At 45.8% G+C, this 26,371-nt stretch overlaps 1 protein-coding gene across 1 annotated transcript in view; it reads right to left on the minus strand.

Moving 5' to 3' along the window:
- LOC132407358 (hemicentin-1-like) overlaps positions 1-26,371 on the minus strand; it is a 460,355-nt gene that overhangs the window by 15,437 nt on the left and 418,547 nt on the right. The window contains exons 89-99 of the mRNA XM_059993728.1: positions 24,184-24,354; positions 21,758-21,928; positions 18,639-18,788; positions 17,588-17,725; positions 15,573-15,694; positions 11,714-11,951; positions 10,735-10,794; positions 6,497-6,631; positions 4,707-4,826; positions 3,736-3,861; positions 223-351 (exon numbers count right to left, since the gene is read on the minus strand). Coding sequence (XP_059849711.1) covers positions 223-351; positions 3,736-3,861; positions 4,707-4,826; positions 6,497-6,631; positions 10,735-10,794; positions 11,714-11,951; positions 15,573-15,694; positions 17,588-17,725; positions 18,639-18,788; positions 21,758-21,928; positions 24,184-24,354 — 1,560 coding nt within the window. The remainder of the gene's footprint in view (positions 1-222; positions 352-3,735; positions 3,862-4,706; positions 4,827-6,496; positions 6,632-10,734; positions 10,795-11,713; positions 11,952-15,572; positions 15,695-17,587; positions 17,726-18,638; positions 18,789-21,757; positions 21,929-24,183; positions 24,355-26,371) is intronic.

Consider the following 26,371-nt stretch of genomic DNA (forward strand, 5'->3'; position numbering starts at 1 on the left):
ATTTTGAATTATATTTTATGAAGTTATGTATGGTAATATTGTGATTGATGTGCAGTGTGTGATATATGTCATGCAGGTGTGCCATGGTCCCGGAGGAACACGGTTTCATTTGGTTGTATGTGTGTACAGTCAGATGACAATAGACATTGACCTGAACTTATGCATAACTGGGGAGGATTTTCCCACCACCTCCTCCCCCCTCACTTGCTCTCAGCTACTCACCCAGACATGGTCTTCCCACTCCCTGCGATCGGTAGCCCCGAGGGCAGCTGCAGCGGTAACTGCCTACCGTGTTCTCACACTTCTGGTTGTAGCGGCACATGTGGGTCCCTCCTTTGCACTCGTCCACATCTATGGAAAGGCATATCAATGAGAAAGAAGGAGCAACAAACAAAGTGTTGGAAGAACACAGAGCATCAGGCAGCATCTGTGGAAAGAGATGGGTAGTCCACATATTAGGCTGAGACCCTTCAGGACTGATGGATACAGAGGAGACTGTCAGTATAAAAGCTGAAGGGATATAAAAGCAAGGATAAAATGCTGAAGCTTTATAAGGCATTGGCATGACCACACTTGGAGTATTGTGAGTAGTTTTGGACCCCTGATCTAAGAAAGCATGTGCTGGCATTGGAGAAGGTCCAGAGGAGGTTCATGAGGGTAAACCTGGGAATGAAAGGGTTAATGCAAGAAGAATGTTTGTGTGGGGAGCACTTTGCATCTAATGGTCATAATGCCATTGGTTGCAAGGTAATTATGGAAAAGGAGAGATCTAGTTTGAGCATTGTTCACCTCGCGTCTCGTTCGTTCGCTACTTGTGTTGTGGGCGAGAGGAAGGAGTTTGAACCTAGTAAGGGATGGCTGGCTAGCTATGTAAAGCGCTACAGACTCAAGAACTTAAAGATCACGGGAGAATTGGCATCAGCTGATGCCGAGGCAGCATCAGCATTCCCAGAAGAGCTACGATGATTGCTTCTGTGCTGAACATGTACAGACTTTTGTTTCTCGTCATTATTCCCTACACAATGCAGTATAACAACCATTTACATAGTATTGGGTATTATAAGTAATCGAGAGATGATTTAAAGTATACGGGAGGATGTGCGTAGGTTATGGGCAAATACCACGCCATTTTATATAAGGGACTTAAGTATCCACGGGGGGTCCTGGAACCTATCCCCCACGGATACTGTGGGACGACTGTATTAGAAAGGGCGTGGCCAGTGTGAAAAGGGTGTACCTGATAAGTGGGAGGCCTTCAAAAGTGAAATTTTGGGAGTACAGGATTTGTATGTTCCTGTCAGAATAAAAGGGAAGGATAACAGCTTTAGGGAATCTTGGTTTTCGAGAGATTTTGAGGCCCTGGTTAAGAAAAAGAAGGAGTCCTTTAGCAGGGATAGTCAGGCAGGGACTCATTAGGTGCTTGAGGAGTATAAGAAATGCAAGAGAACACCTAAGCAGGAAATCAAGAGGGCTAAAAGACAACGTGAGGTTGCTCTAGCAGACAAGCAGAAGAAGAATCCTAAGGGTTCTACAGATGTATTTAGAGCAAAAGAATAGAAAGGAATAAATGGGTGCTCTGGAAGATCAGAATGGTAATTTATACATGGAGCTGAAAGAGATGGGGAAGATTTTAAACGGATTTTTTGCATTTGTATTTACCTGGGAGTCAGACAACAGAGTCTATAGACGTGAGGCAATGCAGCAGCAAGGTCATGCACCCCATGTAGATTACAGAGGAGGAGGTGAGGCAAATCAGGGTGGACCAATCTCCAGGGCCTGACAATGTGCTCCCTTGGACCCTGTGGGAGGTTTGTGCAGAAATTGCAGGAGTCCTAGCAGAGATATTTAAAGAATCCTTAGTCACGGGTGAGCTGCTGGAGGATTGGAGGTTAGTTGTGGTTCCGTTGTTTAAGAAAGGTTCTAAAAATAAGCCAGGAAATTATAGGCTGATATTCTAAGGGACCAGATATATAATTATTTGGATAGACAGGGACTGATTAGAGTTAGTCAACATGGCTTTGTATGTGCTAAGTCATGTCTAACTAATCTTATTGAATTTTTTGAGGAAGTTACCAGGAAAGTTGATGAATACAGCTCAGTGGATGTTGTCTACATGGACTTCAGCAAGGCCTTTGACAAGGTCCCACATGGGAGGCTGGTCATGAAGGTTCAGTTGCTTGGCATTCAAGATGAGGTAGTAAATTGCATTAGACACTGGCTTCGAGGAAGAAGCCAGAGAGGAAGTAGATCGTTGCCTCTCTGACTGGAGGCCTATGACTAGTGGTGCATCGCAGGGATTGGTGTTGGGCCCATTGTTGTTTGTCATCTAGATCAGTGATCTGGACGATAATGTGGTTAACTGGATCAACAAATTTGTGGATGACATTAAGATTGAGTGTGTAGTGGACCGTGAGGAAGACTTTCGAAGCTTGCAAGGAACTGGACCAGCTGGCGAAATGGGCTGAGAAATGGCAGATGGAATTTAATGCTTGAGGGCTTGCAATTTGGAAGGACTAGCCAGGGTGTTGCACGGTGAGTGGTAGGGCACTGAAGAGTGCTGTAGAACGGAGGGGTCTGGGAATATTGATCCATAATTCCTTGAAAGTGCCATCACAGCTAAATAGGATCATAACGAAAGTTCTGACACATTGGCCTTCATACATCGATGATGGTGGGACGTTATGTTGAAATTGTACAAAATGTTGGTGAGGCCTAATTTGGAGTATTATGTGCAGTTCCTGTCACCTACCTATAGGAAAGATGGAAATAAGATTGAAAGAGTGCAGAGAACATTTACAAGAATGTTCCTGGGTCTTGAGGAACTAAGTTACAGGGAAATGTTGGATAGGTTAGGACTTCGTTCCCCAGAAGGTAAAAGATTGAGGGGAAATTTGATAGAGATATACAAAATTATGAGGAGTATAGTTGGGATAAATGCAAGCAGTCTGAGTGAAACTAGAACTAGAGGTCACAGGTTAAGGATGAAAGGTGAAACGTTCAAGGGGAACATGAGGAGGAACGTCTTCATTCATGGTGGTGAGATTATGGAATGAGCTGCCAGCAAAAGTGGTGGATACAGGGTCGTTTTCTACATTTAAGAGAAATTTGGATAGGTACATGGATGGGAGAGATATGGAGACCTTTGGTACAAGTGCAGGTCGATGGGACGAGACATGTAGGACCGAGCTGGAGGAACACAGAGGTGTGGAGTTGAAGGGAAGATGGAGACTTTGGAGGATGTTGAACTTCGAAATCGTGAGATGTTGTTGGATGGAGAGTGAGGACAGGCCAGTGAGCATACGGGAGGACTGAGATTGTGTATGTTGTGTATGGACAGCAGCCCTGAATAACTGCAGATTATAGAGAGCAGCAATATGACCGCACCCTCAAGGCAGCAACACCTTATTGCAGGCCAAAGTACGATAAGGTGGGCTCTAGCCCTCACAGTCTACCTCACTATAATTTTGCGCTTTATTGTTGACGTGCACTGCACTCTCTCTGTAGCTGCCACACTTTATTCTGCGTTGTTATTGTTTTACCTTGTTCTACCTCAGTGCACTGTGCAATGAATTGATTTGTGTGAACAGTATGCAAGACGAGCTTCTCACTGTATTTCAGTATAAACCAACAGTGAAAAAATTCAGGACAAAAAAAATCAAGCCAAGACACAGCTGAGTGGTTGGACCAGGGAAGGGCCTTGTACCGACGGTTGGAGAGCTGAGGCGTGGTACTTACCGCCACAGGTTCCACTGGGTAGCCGGGTGGTGCCGCGAGGACAGCTCTCGGTGCAGTGGTACCCTCCCTCAGTGTTTTGGCAATCCTGGTCTGGGTGGCAGACGTTCATGTTGCATTCGTTGATATCTGGGATTGGAAAGACCAGGGTTGTTCAGTCTCACCTTTGATCCAACACCCCAGTTTCTGCTTTTAAACTCTTTCATGTGTCTGTGTAGGATTATATAGCTAATACCACACAGAAATGGGCTATTCGGCCCAACTGGTCCGTGCTAGCATTTATGAGTTGCTCGACCATTCTGGTGGAAAAGTGTTTATCTCAGTATCCTCAAACTCAGACCCCATTAAGTATCATGGCTTCAGGTCAAAGATGCATCACGATGAGAGAGCTTTTGATCTGGTGTTGCACAAAGAGCCAAGGCAACACCCAAGTCAGTAGGTATCAAGGGGAGATACTCCAATGGTTAGGGTCGTATCACACATAAAGGACAATGTTCATGAGAGCCGGGAATCAATAGCCCAGTCACAGGAACTATTCTAGTGTAGTGATAGTTCCTGCCACTGTCTGTAAGGAGTTTGTACATTCTCCCTGTGACCGCATCTGTTCTCTCTGGGTGCACTGGTTTCCCACATTTTAAAGACATACGGGTTAATAGGTTAATTGGTCACAGGGCCAATGAGGACTTGTTGCACAGGAAGGGCCTGTTACTGGGCTGTATCTCTAAATTAAATCAATTAATGGATGCCGGGGATAAACATGTGGAGGAAAAGGGTCAGACGGATATACTGAGGAGAGGAAGCTCGTGAGGAGCATCAACTCTGGCTTTGACCACAGGTTCCCTGTTGTCCAGTCCATGTGGATCTGTGCATCCCAGATTAAATGCCTGTGAGTTTCTATTTTTATTGGGAGCTTTATTAAGGACAGATCAAAACAGAATCGAAGACAGGCATTGGCAAATGGAGCAGATACTCACCGACACAGCGCTGTCCCAAGAGCTGGTAACCAGCCTCACACGCGCACCAGTAGGTACCAATGGCATTGAGGCACCGCTGATGACAAACAGAGCTGCCTGACTCCTTGCATTCATCAACATCTAGAAGCAAAAATGCAGAGAGAAATTGACGATAAAAATCCCTGTTCATCCACTGCTATCCTGTCAGTGACTTCCAGGTATGGGATATGCCCATCATCCGCCATGTTCTCTTCTTGCTGCTACCATCAGGAAGGAGGTACAGGTGATCTGGAATCCCACAATACCAGGTTCAGGAACGGTTATTAACCTTCAATCATCAGGCTCCTGACCCAGTGAGGATAACCTCACTCACCGCAATGCTGAACCGATCACTGAACACAACCTCTGGACTCACTTTCAATGACTCTACACCTCTTCCCCTCGCATTTTAGTTATTTATTTACTTTTTGTATTTACATAGTTTGGCTTCTTTTGCATGTTGGTGGTTTGTCAGTCTTTGTGTTCCACTTATTCTATTGTGTTTCTTTGTTTTACTGTGAATGCCTGAAATAAATTGATTATCAGGGTAGTATTTGGTGACATACACATACTTTGATGATAAATTTACATTGCACTTTGAAGTTTAGAGTGAGGTCTAGTTTGAGTTTGGCCTGTACAGTGATGAGAGATCATGCAAGAAGATAAGGAAGAAGATTCAGGCAAATATCCTTCTTGACCTGTGAATAATCCAGTAGATATGGTCCTCAGGCAAGCTGGATCAGGGCCAGAACTGGGTCTGAACTTACTCCTGGGTTGGAAAACCTGTTGCTACACACTCCTTCAGCTTAAACGTTTCAAAAATAAGAACCAAAATAGTGAACCACACTCAGTGGCCACTTGATTAGATTCAGGAGCCACTGACTGTATGATTGTGGTCTTCTGCTGCTGTAACCCACTCGCTTCGGGGTTTGATCATGTTGTGTGTTTAGAGATGCTCTTCTGCACACCACTGTTGTAATTTGAAAAATGTTGTACTTGAGTTACTGTCTTGTCACCTTCCTGTCAGATTGAGCCAGTTCTGGTCATTCTCCTCCAACCTCTCTCGTTATCAAGGTGTTTTTGCTCACTGGATGTTTTTTTCATTTTTTTCAACAATCTCTGTAAACTCTAGAGACTGTTGTGCATGAAAATCCCAGGAGATCAACAGCAAACCACCCCATCGGCACCAACAATCATTCCAAGGTCAAAGTCATATAGATCACATTTCTTCCCCATTCTGATGTTTGTTCGGAGCAACAACTGAACCTCATGACCAGGTCTGCATGCTTTTATGAGCTGATTGTTGCCGCATGATTGGCTGATTAGATATTTGTATTAACGAGGTAAACTTAATAAAATTGCCTCTGAGTACAATGATTACTCCGTGCAATGAACTCCTTGCCAAGTCTGCTTTACCTCCAGGGTCTCACCTCTGAGTTAATATTTGAGGGTTAAGCCCCACTGCATGTCTGGGCTGCAGTGCAGTACTGAGAGCCATTGAGAAAGGGGGCGGATGGGGTGGGGGTTCAGAGAGGAAGAAGGGTCGTAGAAATACCGAAGATACATGGCGCAAGAGGGAGGAAGGCATGCTGGAGCAAAATGGGGAAGAAGGAGAAACGGATGGGCTGATGACCCGCTGTAACCTGCCAAGGGCACTGCTCTTGAGGGACAAGTGTGAGGGCAGTACACCCGCTCGATCCGTGATTCACCAGTTCATTACCATTGGATCAATTTTTCCTGACAGATGATTAGTCCTTTAACATGCACAGTACCTTCACAACCCGGTCCTCTTACGGACCGCCTGAAACCGGTTCCACAACGCAGCAGGCAGCGGTAGGAGCCCACCTCATTCTGACAGTCCTGGCCAACGTGACACATGTGGGTGCCGAGCTGGCACTCATCCAGGTCTGCCAACAGAACGGAAACGACGGTGTTAGGAGGTGTCCAGGAGGTGGAATCGGAGGAGATCCAGATTCAGATTTATTTATCACATGTACATCAAAACATACAGTGAAGTACATTGTCTGCACCGGCGACGAACGTAGTCCGAATATGTGCTGGAGGCAGCCTGCAAGTGTTACTTACAACGGCCAACATAGAATGCCCAAAATGTTCAGCAGAACAACACAAACAACAACAGCAAAACAGGCCTCTTTCCCACCCACCCTCTTACCCATCCAGCCACCCACTCACACACATAGGCAGGCCTCCAATCCTAGGTCAGGCCTCCAGTCCTTTGCTTCACACTCTCAGACACTGGGGCTCCAACTTCCGACTTCAAAGACCTCTGGGTATTGACCCAGGACTTGCCGATCATGGGGTTTGATCTTTGGGCTGCCGTTTCTGGACTGACACAAACCTCCAACCCCAGTGATCTGGAGGGGTTTACCAGCCACCTTGACTTCAGCTTGCATGAACCCCCAATCCGGGGCTCACTGATTTGGGGATCACCGGTCTCCACCCTCAGCGTCTGCCAACCCATCCTCCAGGGTCACCGACTGCAGAGTGCTCCTACCTGGGCTCCGAATACTGGCTCCTGCCCAGATTCTACTGCCCCTGGCCTCTAACCCTAACCCATCACCTGATCCCTGTGCTGTCCCTACAAACCTTAAAATAAAAAAAAATAATTCTGAGCCACAACATCGGCAACCAGCACAGACCAATTGGCCAGCTCTTTTTACTGTACCGCACAGAATAGGTCCTTCTGTCCCAATGAGCTGTGTCTCCCAGTAATCCATCTATTTAACCCTAGCCTCATCACAGGACAATTAACAATTAATTGACTAACCGGTAGGTCTTTGGACTGTGGGAGGAAACGAGAGCATGTGGAGAACCCCACACTGTCACAGAGAGAACATACAAACTCCTTACAGATGACACCGGCACTGAACTCCGAACTCCAATGCCCCGAGCTGCAGTAGATTCACACAACTGCTCTGCTACTGTGGTGTTCTTCAAAGGAGCTGCGGCTTCTCTGTTGTAAGTTCAGTGCCAGTGACTTTCAGGAGCCAGTCTCAACACTGTGGGCACCCTCTCCGACCCCTGGCACTCACTACCAAAACCCGAAGTGCTGAAACAGGTGGAGCTCTTCAGTTACACGGATAATTCTCTGCGGAAAGCCTGTGGACAGAGGAGGAGAAGATGCCCTCCATATCTCTACAGGAACCCAGAGCGGTTCTGCTCTCTGGGTAACACAGGGACACAGCAGCAGGCCGTAAGCCGGGGGAGACAGACAAGGCAAAGGACCAATGAACGGACTTGACAGAAATCCTAATTCTCGCAGAAATAAAAGGAATGCAAGGGGGACCTGTGACCAGATCAAAAATTCAGGGAGACTGTTGATCTTTTTCCAGTTGGTTAAACAGTTCGTTGTCCATGGAGGCCAAGTCTCTGGATGCATTCAAGAGAGAGTTAGATAGAGCTCTTATAGATAGCAGGGTCAAGGGATATGGGGAGAGGGCAGGAACGGGGTACTGATTGTGTGTGATCACAGTGAATGGCGGTGCTGGCTAGAAGGGCCGAATGGCCTACTCCTGCACCTACTGTCTACTGTCTATTGTCTATTGTTGCTGCCTTTACCACTGACAGGACTGATAGGAGCAATGGTGCAGGACCGCCGTCAGTTCTCCCCTCCCCTCCTAGTCACACATGCTGATTTGCACATACACCTCTAATTATTTAATCATTACTGAGTCTCTAGTTTTTCCATCATTACTGGGAGGTAAACTGAACTCTCAATCTCACTCCAGCTTGTTATTTACCTGAACTCCACTTTCTCTGCAGCTGTTACACTTTTATTCCGCATTCTGTTATTGTTTTACCTCAGTGCTCTGTGTAATGATCTGATCTGTATGATAGGCTGAGCGAGCCTGGACTTTAGAGCGAAGGAGGGTGAGAGGCGACAAGATCGTCACTGTCATTAAGTACCATGTCATATGACACAGGCAATCATGGTCTTCCATCTATCCCTGATCTGCGAGGGATTGCTGCCTGGGAGGTGGAACCCCCTCATGCTGCCATTCCCATTCTCTATCCATGACCATGATTATTCTTGGCAGTGGTTTGACCCCAGGACAGGTGACCACAGCCACTATCAATACTCTTCAGAGATTGCCTGCCTGGCGTCAGTGGTCGCATAACCAGGACTTGTGATCTGCGCCAGCTGCTCACATGATCATCCACCACCTGCTCCCATGGTGTCAGGTGACCCTGATCATGTGGTTAAGCAGGTGCTACACCTTGACCAAGGGTGACCTGCAGGCTAGTGGAGGGAAGGAGCACCTTAGACCTGCCTTGGTAGAGACGTATCTCCACCTGCCACCCAAAGCTGACAAGACAGGCGTGTATCAGATAATAAGAGCCATAGATAGAGTGGACAGCCAGCACCTTTATTCCGGGGCAGAAATGGCTACTACAAGAGTGCATAATCTTAAGGCATTTGGAGGAAAGTATAGTGGGGAATAACAAAGAATGCTCTTGGCTCATTGGCCTTCATTAATCAATTGAGTATTGGAGTTGGGATGTTATGTTGAAGTTGTCTAAGACATTGGTGAGAACAAATTTGGAATATTGTATACATTTCTGGTCACCTACGTACAAAAGAAAGCTATCAATAAGATTGAAAGAGTACATATTAAGATGTAAAATATTAAGATGTTGCTCAAACTTGAGGACCTGAGTTATAAGGAAAGGATGAATAGCTTAGGACTTTATTCCCTGGAACGTAGGAAAACAAGGGGAGATTTGATAGAGGTACACAAAATTATGAAGGATATAGATAAGGTTAATGCAAGCAGGATTTTCCCGCTGAGGTTGGATGAAATAAGAACTAGAGGTCATAGGTTACAGGTGAAAGGTGAAATATTTAAGAGGAACCAGAGGAGGATCTTCTTCACTCAGAAGGTGGTGCGAGTTTAGAACAAACTGCCAGAGGAGGCGGTGGATGTGGGTTCAATTTCAACATTTAAGTGAAGTTTGGATAAGTACATGGATGGGAGGGTAATGGAAGGCTATGGTCCTGGTGCAGGTCGATGGGATGGGACAGAGTAACAGATCAGCATGGACTAAATATGCTGCAGTGCTCTACCGTCGACTCGATGACGTAGATAGGCACATGGATGAAAGAGAAACGGAGGGAAGGGTTAGATTGATCTTGAAGTATGTTTAGAAGGTCAGCACATTATGGGCCGATGGGCCTACACTGCGCTGTGCAAGACTTTCACTGTATTCCAGTACACGTGACAAATATAGACAATTTCCAGTTCAATACATTGAATGTTCATGGATAAGACCCTTTCAAAGCATGGCTGGGGAGGGGAAAGAAATGCGGCTGTGCCAGTGTCGCCCACAACCTGTGATCAATATAATATTGGCAAGGGGTATGGAACTGTTATGATCGTGTCCCAGTTGTCCTTTCAATAGTTCATACACCCCGTTCCATAAGGTGCTTTGAAACAGTGCCTCCTACTGCATCAAAGGGACGTTATTCTCTTCTCACCACAGCTACGGATTTGATGTTAATGACTGATTATTTAGAATGAACATGTACTTACTGGTAACTTGTTGATGTCAAACTACAGAAACAATAGAAACAAAAGTAGGAACAGACCATCCCACTTTTCATGTCTGCTCTGCCATTGCATAAGGCTATAGATGACCTTTTACCTCAGTGCCACCTCCCCGTAGTATCCCAGAATCCCTCAGTCTGTCAAGTCCTTAAGCCCAAATCCGTTCCACATTGATTCCCAGAGACAGGGAGAAAGACTCCTTTTCTCTCACAAATACCTCAGCTTCTGCAGACAATTGCTTTAGACTAGGGGTCCATGACCCCTTAGTTACTGGTATTGGTCCATGGGAACCCCTGCTTTAGACAGTGGAGGAATGGTAAGCGGCTTTGGAATTATGTTGGTCTCCACGACAGTTTCACAACTTGAATACGTAAGCAGGCCTTGAGGCAAATGGAGACCCACCTAACAACCTTCCCTAAGCATTCATAACAACAAGAACTGACCTGCACAGTACAAGGCTGAGTCAAGTAAGAATCCCTTGGGACATTGATCTCCTTTGGAATCTGAAACATATAGCAAGAAGAATGCAAACAAAAACTTAGTAGGAAATTTACTCTCATAAAAAGGAGGACTTAAACATCTCACCATATCCAGTGATTAAGCCATTGCCTCCTGGCCAGGTTTGTTGGCCTACCCCATAGTAGTATCGGTCATATCCCTGGTTTGCGAAGAATTTAATTAGTCTCTAGGAATCTCAGAGGAATTCTTGATGGGTTTGTGATTGAGAACCTGCACTGCAAAAGTAAGCCTCAATGTTAAGAACCCATCAAAGTTACAGCCCATAGTAATCTTGATTCAAGTCCTGCTGGAGAAAGCACTGGAGGCATATTGGGATCCTGAGGTACTGTGACATATGTTTCAGAGTTCTGGTCATTCTCTCATCTGAATTCAATCAACTGTTGTTACATGTAACCTTGGTGCCAACAAATTTCTCTCTACATTAAGTCACTTTGGATCACCTTGAGGGCATGAGGCACAGGGTAGAGAAGTGTTCTTTCTAATGGCTGGATGGAGTATGTAGACAATGTGCATTTGCTCAGGAGCTGTGCTTCACAAAATTGATGGCTCATTCACCAGACCTTACAAGAGATTGGGCCTCAAACTCAATGCCTAGAAGTTCAAGGTCCTTTACCAACCAGCCACTGGTCAATGGTCAACAATGGGAGTGAGCAAAATGTGGACTACTGCCCCTCTCTTTGCAGGCACTTCTTAGCAAAGACACTAATGCAGCAGATTTAAGGAAAAGGTTCTTATTTTGAAGATCAAGACCTCCGATCTGCATAAATCTTACGATCTACTGGACATTGGGAAGGTTCCAAGGAGTACTGAGAATTTGTTTTCATGTACCGGGGAAAGCTGAATCAAAGAAAAAAATACTGGGTACTTACAGAGTCAACAACTTTCTGTAACTCAAGTGCTCACCTTTCCTGAAGGAGGCTGTGATGTGGAAACTCAACGCCTCTGTTTCCTCAGAATAGTAGATGGAAATGTACTCAGCCTTCAGAATCTGTAAGACAGAAGGCTGGCGACCCAGAGTAGATTCATACACAATGGTGTGGTTACACTTAAGGGAGATAGGTGAACCATCCTGGACGAACATCTGGGTTGACCATCCGTACAGCTGCCCAGGACCCGTCTGAACGTAACTTTCACTGAAATCCTATATTAAAAAGGTACATTTTGGACCAGAATTAATTCTGAATCACAGGTTCATCATTAGCAGATATTCTTGGAAAACAGGATTAATGATTTCTGTTGAGTTCTGTTCCATGACTAAAGTCTATGGCGACGTGCAAACAAATGAATGAGGGAGCAGATGTAGTTCAAGTTCAAACTGAAGTTTACTGTCATTCAACTGTACACAGACAGACAGACATACTTTATTGATCTCGAGGGAAATAGGGTTTCGTTACAGTCGCACCAACCAAGAATAGTGTAGAAATATAGCGATATAAAACCATAAATAATTAAATAATAATAAGTTAATCATGCCAAGTGAAAATAAGTCCAAGACTAGCCTGTTGGCTCGGGGTGTCTGACACTCTGAGGGAGGAGTTGTAAAGTTTGATGGCCACAGGCAGGAATGACTTCCTATGAAGCTCAGTATTGCATCTCGGTGGAATGAGTCTCTGGCTGAATGTACTCCTGTGCCTAACCAGTACATTATGGAGTGGATGGGAGTCATTGTCCAAGATGGCATACAACTTGGACAGCATCCTCTTTTCAGACACCACCTTCAGAGAGTCCAGTTCCACTCCCACAACATCACTGGCCTTACGATTGAGTTTGTTGATTCTGTTGGTGTCTGCTACCCTCAGCCTGCTGCCCCGGCACACAACAGCAAACATGATAGCACTGGCCACCACAGAGTCGTATAACATCCTCAGCATCGTCCGGCAGATGTTAAAGGACCTCAGTCTCCTCAAGAAATAGAGACAGCTCTGACCCTTCTTGTAGACAGCCTCAGTGTTCTTTGACCAGTTTATTGTCAATTCGTATCCCCAGGTATTTGTAATCCTCCACCATGTCCACACATGCATAGAACTAGTTTGGGAGACCACTTCGCTAAGGACCCATGTTCTGCCCATCAGAAAAAGTGAGATCTCCCAGTGGCCACCCACTTCAATTAGGACCAAGATGAAAAAACACGGTACATACATCACACAATAACATCAACACAATAATATCAACAGATTAAAAAGTATTCTTTCGATGCACAAGTTGAGATAAAGTGCATAAACGATGTATAGTTAAATATACAACAGTGTTACTGTTACTGACACTGTCTGTAATAGTGTGTACTGGATATTCAGAAGGCTCACAGCCTGGGGGAAGAAGTTGTTACCCAGACTTTGTCACCTGTGCACTTGTAATGCTACTGTGACACTATAACTTCCTTTGGGATCAATAAAGTATCTGAATCTGAACAACATCTCTGAGGACGTATCTCCTCTGCAGAGCAGAGACTCAACAGGAATATATGTTCTCAGAGATGCCGTTCTCCGGCATTCTGAAATAACCACGGAGCTTTCTTTATTTGTTGTCAGGATTCGGTCGCCATTGGCAACACTGGCACGTATTGCTCAGCCTAACCTGTCCATGTAGGGGTACTTAAGAGTCATTCACATTGGCGAGCCCTCAGGCCAGACCAGGCAAAGACAATGTGAGTGAACAGCAGAGGGATTTTATAACAATGCAGTAGCTTTTTTACCCCTTGTTCACAAGGTTTATTTAGTTTAAGGTTAGACATTGGCTTTGTGGGAGAAGCCAGAGAGTGGTTGTAGAGGGTTGCCTCTCTGACTGGAGGCCTGTGACTAGTGGTATGCCACAGGGAACTCCTTTGTTGTCTGTCGTCTATATCAATGACCTGGGTGATAATGTGGTTAACTGGATTAGCAAATTTGCGATGACACCAAGATCAGGGGTGCAGTAGACAGTAAGAAAGGCTATCATGGCTTGCAGAGGGATCTGCATTAGTTGGAAAAATGGCAGATGCAACTTCATGCAGACAACGGGAAGGTTCTGCACTTTGGTGGGACCAATCGGGAGGCCCTACACTGTGAGCAGTAGTGCACTGAGGAGTGTGGTAGAACAAAGGGATCTGGGAATACAGGTACATCATTTGTTGGAAGTGGTGTCACAGGTAGATGGGGTCGTAAAGAAAGTTTTTGGCACATTGGCCTTCATAAATCAATGTATTGTGGACAGGAGATGGGATGTTACGTTGAAGTTGTGTAAGATATGGGTGAGGCCTAATTTGGAGTATTGTGTGCAGTTTTGGTCACCGACCTACAGGAAGGATGTAAACAAGACTGAAAGAATGGAGAAGTGTTGCTGGGTTGGAACACCTGAGATATCAGGAAAGATTGAATAGGTTAGGTCTGTATTCTTTAGAACGTAGGAGAGGAGATTTGATAGAGGTATACATAATTATGAGTGGTGTAGATAGGATAAATGCTAGCAGGCTTTTTTCACTGAGGTTAGGTGAGACTACAACCAGAGATCATGGGTCAAGTGTGAAAGGTGAGAAGTTTAAGGGGAACATGAGGGGAAACTTCATCACTCAGAGGATCGTGGGAGTGTGGAATGAGCTGCCAGCACAAGTGGTGCGTGTGAGCTCAATTTCATTGTTTAAGAGAAGTTTGGGTAGGTACATGGATGGGGAGGGGAATGGAGGGCTATGGTCCGGATGCAGGTCGGAGGGAATAGGCAGATTTATAGTTTGGCAAGGACTAGATGGGCCGAAGGGCCTGTTTCTGTGCTGTACTTCTCTATGACTCTACTGGAACGTAATAGCTCAACTAGAATCCCTTCGGGATTTGACGTTGTGTCCCTGAATCAACAGATGATTGTCCCTGGTTGTTGTTGGTGTCTCCTAACCACAGTGCCGGGAAGAGCAGGTAGCTGGAGAAAGTCTTGGCCGGATTGCGGTTGAGAAAATCCTCAAGGAAGAGAAAGGAAACAGAAATGCTTTAGAATCCCATTAGAACAGAGACGAGGAGGGGTTTCTTTAGCCAGAGGGTGGTCAGTCTGTGCAATACACAGGTGGCTGTGGAGGCCAAGTCACTGGGTATATTTAAAGCGGAGGTTGATAGGTTCTTGATTAGTCAGGGCATCAAAGGTAACGGGGAGAAGGCAGGAGAATGGGGTTGTGAGGGGTAATAAATCAGCCATGATGGAATGGCAGAGCAGACTCGATGGGCCAAAAGGCCTCATTCTGTTACTGTGTTTTATGGTTTTTGGAAAGGAGCAAAGAGTTGTTTGTTATGTCTCCCCACTCATTGGAAAATGGAGTCACCTCTTTCTCCCTTATTAGGAGAGGGAGAGTGCAGCATGTAGAAATAACAGGTGAACAGTATTGTCTTTGGTGTAACTGCAAGTCTGTGTCTTTGCTATTGCTTTGCTCACGCTTGAGTGCTGGTGACGAGTGTGCTTTATTTTTGCTGGTGGGGAGGGAGATTGTTGCTCGCTGCTGCTTAATGCGAGGGAGGGAGGGAGGGGTGCTGGGGGGATTTGGGGGTTCTAACATTTAACTGTCGTTCATTCTTGGGGCACTTCTCTGTTTTCGTGGATGTTTGCGAAGAAAAAGCATTTCAGAATGTCTGTTGTATACATTTCTCTTACACTAAATCGTACATTTGAAACAGCTCTCAGTAAAATTACACAAAAGCTAACATTTTCAACACAAGACTAAGAAAATGCTTGACACCTACTCTGAAGCGCTGAGCGATGCTACAGGGTTTACGACAGTCCAGCAGGCAGGTTAAAGAGGATGACTCACCTTCACAGCAACGTCTGCACTCGTGAGGATCCTGGGGATGTTACCATTGATCACAATGTCGAACAGGAGCACCCCCTCTGCATTAACGCCGCGGGCAACGTGGGTCATTCGGAGGATTTCGCCTGAGGATTGGAAATCGTACCTTCAGCACGTCAGGCGGCACAGTGTTGGAAATCACCACCCGCCCAATGAAGGATCGTGTCTGGGCCAGAATACTCCCCAACGTGCAGGATAAGTAAATGGCAATTAGTGCAAAGTGCCACCGGCTCCACACAGGATCCCAGTACAAGTTTATACCGACACCTACAGAGCAGACGCTCGTCAGCCAGGCAGCATTCAGAGTGAGTTTCACAGAATGGCTTCCTGATCACTCTCTCTCTCACACTCGGTCAGACATTCAAGCATCAAGTGTTCTGAACCTAAAATTATTGTTTTGTGTTCATGAATCTGATTTGGGCACCACTGGGAAGAACAGAAATTATTGGCTCTCTATTGACCTTCAGAGCTTCAGTCTTTTCTCTGACAGTACCCCCATAGTGCCTTTGACTCAGGAGGCCCCGGCTATGCTTGGTTGCCATGGAGAAACAGCACTCCATCACCTGGTCAGGCTGGTGTGTGGCTGGCGGCCCCATGAACCTGCTGCTTTCAACAACCAAGCAACAAATCATCAAGACGGCAATTTCCAAAGCTGTTTTGGAGGTTGACGAACATAGAACATTGAAATCTACAGCGCAGTACAGGCCCTTCGGCCCACAATGTTGTGCCGACCATGTAATCTACTCTGCCTAGAATTTTCCTACTGCATAGCCCTCTATGCTCCATATACCTGTCTAAGAGTTTCTTAAAAGACCCTATTGTATCCTCCTCTACTACTGTCACCAGCAGTGCATTCCACACACCCACCACTGCGCTCCAAGGAGAAAAGGCCAAGTTCACTCAATCTATTCTCATAAGGCACACTCTCCAATCCAGGAATCATCCTTGTAAATCTCCTCTGCACTCTCTATATAGTATCCAATTTTTCATATTCCAGTACTTTCGTTATTGGGAGGATGAGCACAGTATTGTGGGGTGGAGATATGGCTCTACCAAAGGAGGTATAAGGTGCTCTTTCCCTCTGCTAGCCTGCAGGCCACCCTTGGGTGAGGTTTAGCATCTGCTGAGAACCACCCCCCCCACCCTGATCAGTGTCACGTGAAGCCATGGTTGTGTGAGCATCACAAGTCCTGGTTATGCGACCACTGACGCCAGGCAGACAATCTCTGAAGAGCATTGATAATGGCTGAGATCACCCGTTTTGTAAAGACACTGTTCAGAAGAAGGCAATGGCAAACCACTTCTGCAGAAAAATTTGCCAAGAGTAATCATCGTGAGGGAAGGACCACGATCTCTCACGTCATACAACACGGCCCATAACAAATAAACGGTAGTGCACAGTCAGTATAACAGCACCAGGAATGTGGGTTCAATTCCGGCATTGTCTTCAGGGAGTTTATATCTTCTCCCCATGACCGCATGGGTTTCCTCCAGCTTCTCTGGCTTCCCCCCACAGCCCAAAGACGTACGGGTTAGTGGTTTGAGCAGTCACATGGGTGTAACCGAGCAGTGGTGGGGGGAGTTCGTTGGGCCGGAAAGGCCAGTTACTGTGCTGTATCTCCAAGTAAATAAATAGATAAACAAACAATAAAACAAGAATAGATATTCAGTTCTAACATCACCATTAGCACTTGGTACAGGGCTCTCAATCACTCCACTGTAACGCCCAGTCTTTGTCGTAAGGCTTGGCCTTTGCTGAGACCAAGGGAATAATGGCTTAAGCTGAGGAAATCAAAGTGGGAATCACAATGATCAGGCAGGATCTGAGGCTGGAGACCGATACTAGAATGTTTCTCAGTACTTGCTGATTGGAATTCTGTCCCCCTCATCCTCTCCCAGGGTTAGTTTCACACTTTATTCCCAAGTCCTGCACAGTTTTCTCTCAACAAAAAGCCCGCGCGTGGGTCACACTCACTCACCTGTTGCAAACTCCACTTGTGACTCCTGCCTGAAAACCCCCTTTGTTAGTGAGAATCCGTCCGTGGTTCCTGACGCAGGTCTGGCTACCGACCAGTAGACCGGGGTGAAGGTGGAAGTCAGCACCCTAATGAGAGGGCCTAGAACAGGGACAGCCATGGCAACAACAGAAACACTTATTATCCAATTAAACAATGTTTTCCAAAGACAAATGATCAACAGAAATAGCAGAGCTTGGCTGAAAATAAACCGTAGATCTGCAGCAATGGTGGGGGGAAAATCAGGAGTTAATGTTTCAGTTGAAACAGAAAGAGAGAGATAAACAGAGTGAGAGAGAGAGAGAGAGAGAGAGATAGGCAGAGATAGTGATAAAGAGAGCAAGAGAAAGAGAGCGACGGAGAGGGAGAAAGAGAGATAGACAGAGGCAGAGATAGAGAGACTGAAAGAGACAGAAACAGTGAGAAAGAGAGAGAGAAAGAGAGTGAGAGAGAGAATAAGAGGGCAAGACTGAGAGAGAGTGAGACAGAGAGAGAGAGAGAGAGAGAGCAAAGATTATACAAGCTGGTAGGACCAGAAGATATGAAGCAGAGAAGACACCCAGGACGAGGAATGGTTCAGGCATCACTGCCCAACTCGCAGTCAGGTTGTTGCCTTGTAGAATTCAGGTACAGTTATCCATCTCACCATCAATGGACTAGGGAGCATCAAACTAATAATCAATGCCTGCTCATTCAGACTTTGCGATCTCTGAACCATCGGGCAGTGTTCTCAGTGAAAATGTGCATTTTGTGGAGTTGGTGCTGATCCTCTGTTACAACCCCGTGATAAAAGATGCCACATATAGCTGAATGACCCCTCAACGTTCAGTACCCAGGCTGATACAGAAAGAATATCAGGATGAGTCGAGAATCTAAGTCAGGCTCAGAGAGATTTCAGTAACTGTGTCTCACGAATTGAATTGTCATCAGTCTGGAGTGAGGTGAGGGCAGTGGGGATGACATTGATGACTGTTGTACAATGACGGTAATATCCCCATCACCACCTGATACTTACCGATTGTGCTGGGCAAGTTCTGGATGATTGCCTGAACACTGGTGATGCCAGTGGCTGAGTTTTCCGTCACGTTGGCATCGAGGAATGCCACCCCAAATTCCTTGTCATTGACGATGCCAATCAGGCTGCCCCTGGCTCTTCCTGGAACTCCTGCAACAAATGGGCCACCCCGGTTAGTAAAGAGGCGGCACAGTGGCGTAGCTGTTAGTGTAACAATTTACAGTGCTGGCTGCAACATTAGGCTCGATTCCTGCCACTGTCTGTAAGGAGTTTGTACATTCTCCCTGTGACTGTGCGGGTTTCCTCTTGCATTGCAAAGATGTTAGTAAGTTGTAGGCGTGCTACATTGGCACTGGAGTGCCCTGTCACATCTTGGACTGTGTTGATTGTTGATGTAAAACAATCATATTTCAAATCAAAAGCAAAAGAGATGAAGCTAGATCTAGTAGGAAGATAGAGGATTGGGAAGCTTTTAAAAACTTGCAGAAGGAAACTAAGAAGGTCATTAGGAAGGGAAAGATGAATTATGAAAGGAAGCTGGCAACTAATATCAAAGAAAATATTAAAAGCTTTTTAAATATATAAAGGGTAAAAGAGATTCAAGGGTAAATATAGGACCAATACAAAATGACGCTGGAGATTTTGTAATGAGAGATGCAAAGATGGCAGAGGAACCGAATGCGTATTTTGCATCAGTCTTCACAATGGAAGACATCTGCAGTATACCGGACTTTCAGGAGTGTCAGGGAAGTGAAGTATGTGCAGTGAAAATTACAACTGAGAAGGTGCTCAGGAAGCTTAATGGTCTGAGGGTGGATAAATCTCCTGGACCTGATGGAATGCACCCTCGGGTTCTGAAGGAAGTAGCTGGAGAGATTGTGGAGGCATTAACGATGAACTTTCAAGAATCGATAGATTCTGGCATTGTACCGGACGACTGGAAAATTGCAAATGTCACTCTGCTATTTAAGAAGGGTGGGAGGCAGCAGAAAGGAAACTACAGACCTGTTAGTCTGACATCAGTGGTTGGGAAGTTGTTGGAATCAATTGTTGGGATGAGATTATGGAGTACCTGGAGGCACATGACAAAATAGGCCAATACCAGCATGGTTTCCTGAAATGAAAATCCTGCCTGACTAACCTACTGCAATTCTTTGAGGAAATTACAAGCAGGGTAGACAAAGGAGATGCAGTGGATGTGGTGTACTTGGATTTTCAGAAAGCCTTTGACAAGGTGCCGCACATGAGGCTGCTTAGCAAGATAAGAGCTGATGGAATTACAGGGAAGTTACTAGCATGGGTGGAGCATTGGTTGATCGGCAAAAAGCAGAGAGTGGGAATAAAGGGATCCTATCCTGGCTGGCTGTTACCAGTGGAGTTCCACAGGGGTCAGTGTTGGGACCGCTGCTTTTTACGATGTATCTCAAAGATTTGGATTATGGGCTTAATGGACTTGTGGCTAAATTTGCCAATGATACAAAGATAGGTTGAGGATCAGAGCCTGCAGGGAGACTTAGATAGTTTAGGGGAATGGGCAAAGAAGTGGCAAATGAAATACAATGTTGGAACGTGTACGGTCATGTACTTTGATGGAAGAAATAAACGGGCAGACTATTTTTGAGATGGAGAGAGAATTCAAAATGCAGAGACACAAAGGGACTTGGGAGTCTTTGTACAAGATACCCTAAAGGTTAACCTCCAGGTTGGGTCGGTTGTGAAGAAGGCAAATGCAATGTTGGCATTCATTTCTCGGGGTATAGAATACAAGAGCAGGGATGTGATGTTGAGGCTCTAAGGCACTCGTGAGACCACACTTGGAGTATAGTGTGCAGTTTTGGGCTCCTTATTTTGGAAAGGATATACTGACATTGGAGAGGGTTCAGAGAAGATTCACGAGAATGATTCCAGGAATGAGAGGGTTACTGTATGAGGAATGTCCGGCAACTGTTGGGCTGCATTCCCTGGAGTTCAGGAGAATGGGGTGGGTGGGGGGGGAGTCTCATAGAAACTTCCCGAATGTTAAAAGGCCTGATCAGATTAGATATGGCAAAGAAGATATTTCCCATGGTAGGGGAGTCTAGAACAAGAGGGCATGACTTCAAGATTGAAAGAGGTCCATTTAGAACAGAGATGCAGAGAAATTACTTTAGTCAGAGGGTGGTAAATCTGTGGAATTTGTTGCCGCAAGCAGCTGTGGAGGCCAAGTTATTGGGTGTATTTAAGTATTGGGTGTATTTGGGTGTATTTATTTGATTAGCCAGGGCATCAAAGGGTATGGGGTGAAGGCAAGGGAGCGGAGATGACTGGAAGAATTGGATCAGCCCATGATTGAATGGTAGAGCAGACTTGATGGGCCGAATGGTTTTATGGTATCTTATGGTTTTATGTTTCAATGTACACATGACAAGTAAAATTAATCTTTAAAAAATCTTGTAGGTTCTTCTCACTCTTACTGGTGAATAGCGATGGGTGGCACTTCAGACACCCGGAATGTCGCTCCGCGCTTTGAGAAGGGAGGGAGGCAGAAAAAAAGAAATTATCGGCCAGTGAGCCTGACTTCAGTGCTTGGAAAGATGCCAGAGTCCATTATTAAGGATGAGGTGTCTGGAAACTTGGAGGCACATGATAAATTAGGCCGAAGTCAGCATGGTTTCCTTAAGTCTCCAACCATTGAGAGACTATAACTAGTTGATGTCTAGATCAGGAGACTAGGATCTTTTGAAATATCCACGTTAGTGGACAATTCAGAAATGTTGGTGTGCAGTCAACAGAAAACAAAACTCATGGACCTGAATCGAGATTGGGTGGGAGATTGGGTTCATCTGGAAAATCAAAATGATGTTATTATGAATGAGAGCAGTGTGAGACAACAACTTGCTTCTTCTATTAGTTTATGTTCTTAGTGTGTCATTTTAAAAATAGTTAACAGTTGTCATTGTCCTTAGGCCTGTTGTGGGAATGTCGGCCTGGATCATGGATTAAAGTCTACAGCAGTCTGACTCAAAGCCGATACCGCTTGGATAGAAACGGGTCCCGACTTACTTCCCTGCAGACACTAATCATTCACACTGACATACGAGAATGCAAGCTGGCCCACCGCTTCACACGGTCTCCCACACCTGGGCATGAATGCAGGCTGCAGCTGACAGACTCAAAGCTCTCTCCAGGACAGGGTCTTCCCTTGGCGTTCGGTGGAGGGCTGTTGCATCGTCGTTGTCTCAGCTGCTTGCCCCCTCCACAGGAGGCTGAGCACTCGCCCCATTGCTGCCAGGGACTCCACGCTCCATTCACTGCCACAGACAATATACACACAATCGACAATTAACAAAATAGGTAAACAGAACTCCAAAATTCCTTCTGCTGTAAATCCCAGTCTTCCACACTTGGTCCATACAACTACAGCCCCCAAGTTTAACTTCGATTCGATCTTGGGACGTTTCTACCCTGGGATTTACTCTAGGCAGCAGTCTACAATCACTACAGGACTTGCATGTGTCCAGGACAAGGAAATGGTCAGAAAATAAACCACTGATGACGCTACCCACCCCGTAAACCTTACCCAAAAGCTGCCTTCTGGAAGCACTGGATACAAAAGATGACCCCAACAGATTTGCAGGTGAGGTATTGCCTCCCCTAGAAGGACTATCTAGGTCCTTAGAATGGAGGTGAGGGAGGAAGTGTATGGGCAGGTGTAGCATTTTGCTCGCTAGCAGGGATATGTGCCAGGAGGGAGATCAGTGGGGAGGGATAAATGGTCAGAGAAAAAATCATTGCAGAGACTACCCACCCAGCTAACTACCTTTTCCAAAAAAGCTCCCTTCTGGAAGTGCTAAAAGGCTATTAAACAAACTCTTCATGCCATCTTAGAAGGTTCTTCTCCCAAGCAGTTAATGTGGTCAACCTTTCTAGTTAGCCTCCGCACCCCCCTCTATCTGTTATCTCAGTCACTGCACTGTAAGCACCTTACACCACTTATGCTGTTTAATTTGTAAATATATACTGGTATTTATGTACTGAGGCACATTTTATTCCATATCTGTACCTTTACATCTGACTTTATTTTATATAATTCTTTATAATTGCTGATGATGGTGCTTTTGTTGCATGTCCCACCAACACACCACAACAAATTGCTAATACTGTAAATGTATATGGCGATCTTTGACCCTTTATTTACTAATTTTTCAATTTTTCCTTGGGCAGAGTAACTTGTTGGGCCATGACAGACTGCCACTTACATCCAAACACATGGCTGTTGGTCTGGAGTTGTAGGTATGGTAACGATATGCCACTAATCGTTCACACTGACATACGAGAATGGAAGCTGGCCCACCACTTCACACACTCTCCCACTCCTGGGCATGAATGCAGGCAACAACTGACAGACTCAAAGATTTCTCCAGGACAGGGTCCTGAAGCGTATCAGGGTACTGCTGAGTTTGCAATGTTGACAGAGACATAAGACACTGCAGATGCTGCAACCTGGAGCAAAAAAAAAGCTGGAGGAACTCAGTGGGTCAGGCAGCGTCTGTGGAGGCAGAGTTTTGGGTAAAGGCCCTGCATCAGGACCGGGAGTGTAGGAGGGAGATAGCTGAAAAAAAGTGGTGAGGGGTAGGTGTGAGGCACCTACTCTCTATGTTCTCAGTATTAACCTGAAATGTGACTATCGTTCTGAATTTTTCATTACGATATCTCCATGATCACCAGTTTTATTGAGTGCACTGTGGGCATAGTGGGATTTGAACTCATGTTTACATAACTTTGGTTCAGCTTCTAAATTACAAACCTACTCTTACAACAACTATACCACTGTAATATAATGTTCTCATTGAAACCTGTCAATAGCCTAGACAGAGGGAATGTGTAGAGGATGTGAGGGAGTCAAGGACCAGGGTACACAGTCTCAGAATACAAGGATGCCCCTTTAGATCTGAGGTGAAGAGGAACATCTTTAGCCAGAGGGTGGTGTATCTGAGGAATTCATTGCCACAGACAACTATGGGGGCCACGTCATTTGGTATATTTAAAGCTGAGGTTATCCAATTCTTGATTAGTAAGGATGTCGAAGGTTACAGGAAGAAGGCAGGAGAATAGAGTTGAGATGGAAAATAAATCAGCCATGATGGAATGATGGAGCAGGCTTGACAGGCCGGAAGGCCTAGTTCTCCTTTGTCATAGTCTTAATACCGTAAGTCATTGTGAGAGAGGTTACTATCTAGTTAAAATCATACTATATTTACTAATTTTAATATTATATAAATATTTTGTGTTATTTTCTCTCAGTGTATTAAGAAGTCTATCTATGGGCAACTAGAAAACTAAATCCACTGATCGTCAGGCCAATGCCACCTCCCCCAACCGTTCCCCTCCCCTCGACCATCCCCTCTGCCCCCAACCGTCCCCCAACCTTTTAATTCCTCCACATCCCCTCCCCCTCACCACCCCCTTCCAATCTTCCAGCCATTGCTTCTCCCAATCCCACCATCCCTCCCTCAATCATTTCTGTCGCCGCCCCGTCACCCATCTTGCCCCCCCCCCCATTCACCTGGGCACAGTTCCATGCCGCATCTCTGCACCTGCACACTGGGCCCTGAGCAAACCTTGCCGCCCCTGGCTGGAGCTGGGTTGCTGCACAATCGGTAGCGCTTGCTTTGCCCGCCCCCACAGGTCCTACTGCATGGACTCCAGGAGCTCCAGGAAGCCCAGTTGCCATTCACTGCCAAGACAAAGCAACGTTAATAGCACCACCATCTCAGCACCATCCTGGGCCCAATAATTATGAAGTCGGCACACCAGCGGCTCGACTGCAATGAGGAGGTTTGGTATGTCACCAAAGACTCTTGCAAAATCTACAGCTATACAGGGGATTGCATTCTGACTGGATGGAGGCGCCAGTGTGCAGGATTGTAAAAGACTGCAGAGGGTTGTAAACCCAGCTGGCTCCATCACATTATTTATTTGTCGAGATACTGCTGGGAATGGGCCCTTCTGGTCCTTCAAGCCGTGCCGCGCAACAATGCCCTGATTTATTCCAAGCCCAGTCACGGGACAATTTACAGTGACCAGTAATGCCTTTGGACTGTGGGAGCAAACTGGAGCAGCCAGTGGTCAAGGGGAAACTGTACAAAATCCTTAAAGGCAGTGGCGAGAATCGAACCTGGGTCGCCTGTACTGTGAAGCGTTGTGCTAACCATTACGCCACCGTCATCTAGGACACCTTCAAAACACATTGCTTCAAGAAGGTAGCATTCATTACCATCCGGAACATGGCCTCTTCTCATTTCTCCCATCAGGGAGGTGGTAAAGGATCCTCAATCCAAACACCCCCCACCCCCCACGTTTTAGGAACAGCTTCATCTTCCCTGTCATCAGATTTCTGAACAATCCATCAACTCGCTATTCCTCTTCTGCATACTTATTTATTTTATAATTTATAATCATTTCTCTTTCTTGCATTACTGCCACAAAGCAACAAATTTCATGACATATAATAAACCTGATTGTGATTCTGGGCTCCTTCATTCTTCCTGACTGTGATGTTGCCCACCAAACCACTGAACATCCTCTGGGTGACTCTCAAACTGATTACTGCTTGTGGGGCTGGCAACACACAAGCTGGCTGCCATGTCAGGGATATCACAGGAGTGACTGTACTTCAAAGGTGTATCACTACATGTCACAGACATCCCAAGAGCTACAGGAACTCCACTGGACCTGCTCCTGAGGTTCAACAACCATCTGCAGAGTCCCAGAGGCCAAACCTGCAGGTTTCTCTTCCTGGAAACATCTGCCCCCAGGGTCCACCCCCCAGCTGTGCTAAGGCTGAGACTGGGAACTCATATCCTGGGCAGTCAGCAGCAGCAACTGCATCTGCTCTACACAAGCTTGTACCGTCTCCATTGTCCGCTGGCTAGTTACCAACAGACCTTTAAACACAAGGAGCACTGCTCCAAGAAGCTGCATTCATAATGAAAGATCCCTACCATCCAGGCCCTGTTCTCTTCTCACTGCTGCCACTGGGAAGGAGATACAGGAGCCTTAGGTCCCATCACACCAGGTTCACGAACAATAAGTACCCTTCAACCATTAGGCACCAGACCAGCGTGGACAACGTCACTTATCTGAACACTGATCTGATTCTATGTGCCACAGACTCACGTTCCGGTACTCTGCGACTCACGTTCTCAGTATCATCCATCTGTCTATCTATCCATCCATCTATTATTATTATTATTATTATCATTGCATTTACACAGTTTGTCTTATTTTGATTGTTTGTCCATCTTTGTTTAGTGTGTAGTTTTTAACTGATTCTGTTGTATTTCTTTGTTCTATGGAAAATGCCTGCAATTTTATTCTATGGTGAATCTCAGGGTAGTATATGATGACATGATACTACATTTACTTTGAACTTTGGACCTGTGGCTAATAAGTCAACTGAAGACAGGAGAAAGAACTCCAGGAGTGGGCTACTGCAACTCTGCATGCCAGTGACCTGAAACATTCTTACTACAGACCCCAGTCGGACCACTGTCCATTAACTGACAGGGAATCGGTGACCAATCAGAGTCTTACAGTGGCTCAACAGATGCCTGCTGGGAAACTCGAACACTGGCTGTGCTCCCAATGACGTCAGAGCAGGAGTATACCAGACTGGTTCCAACTGAACCTATCAGAGATCAGTCTGACATACACCTGGTTGTTGGAAGGTGTGCTCCTGGTGTGGACAAGGT

This window comes from Hypanus sabinus, chromosome 18 (genome assembly GCF_030144855.1).
Source record: "Hypanus sabinus isolate sHypSab1 chromosome 18, sHypSab1.hap1, whole genome shotgun sequence".
In the NCBI taxonomy this organism is placed as follows: domain Eukaryota; kingdom Metazoa; phylum Chordata; class Chondrichthyes; order Myliobatiformes; family Dasyatidae; genus Hypanus; species Hypanus sabinus.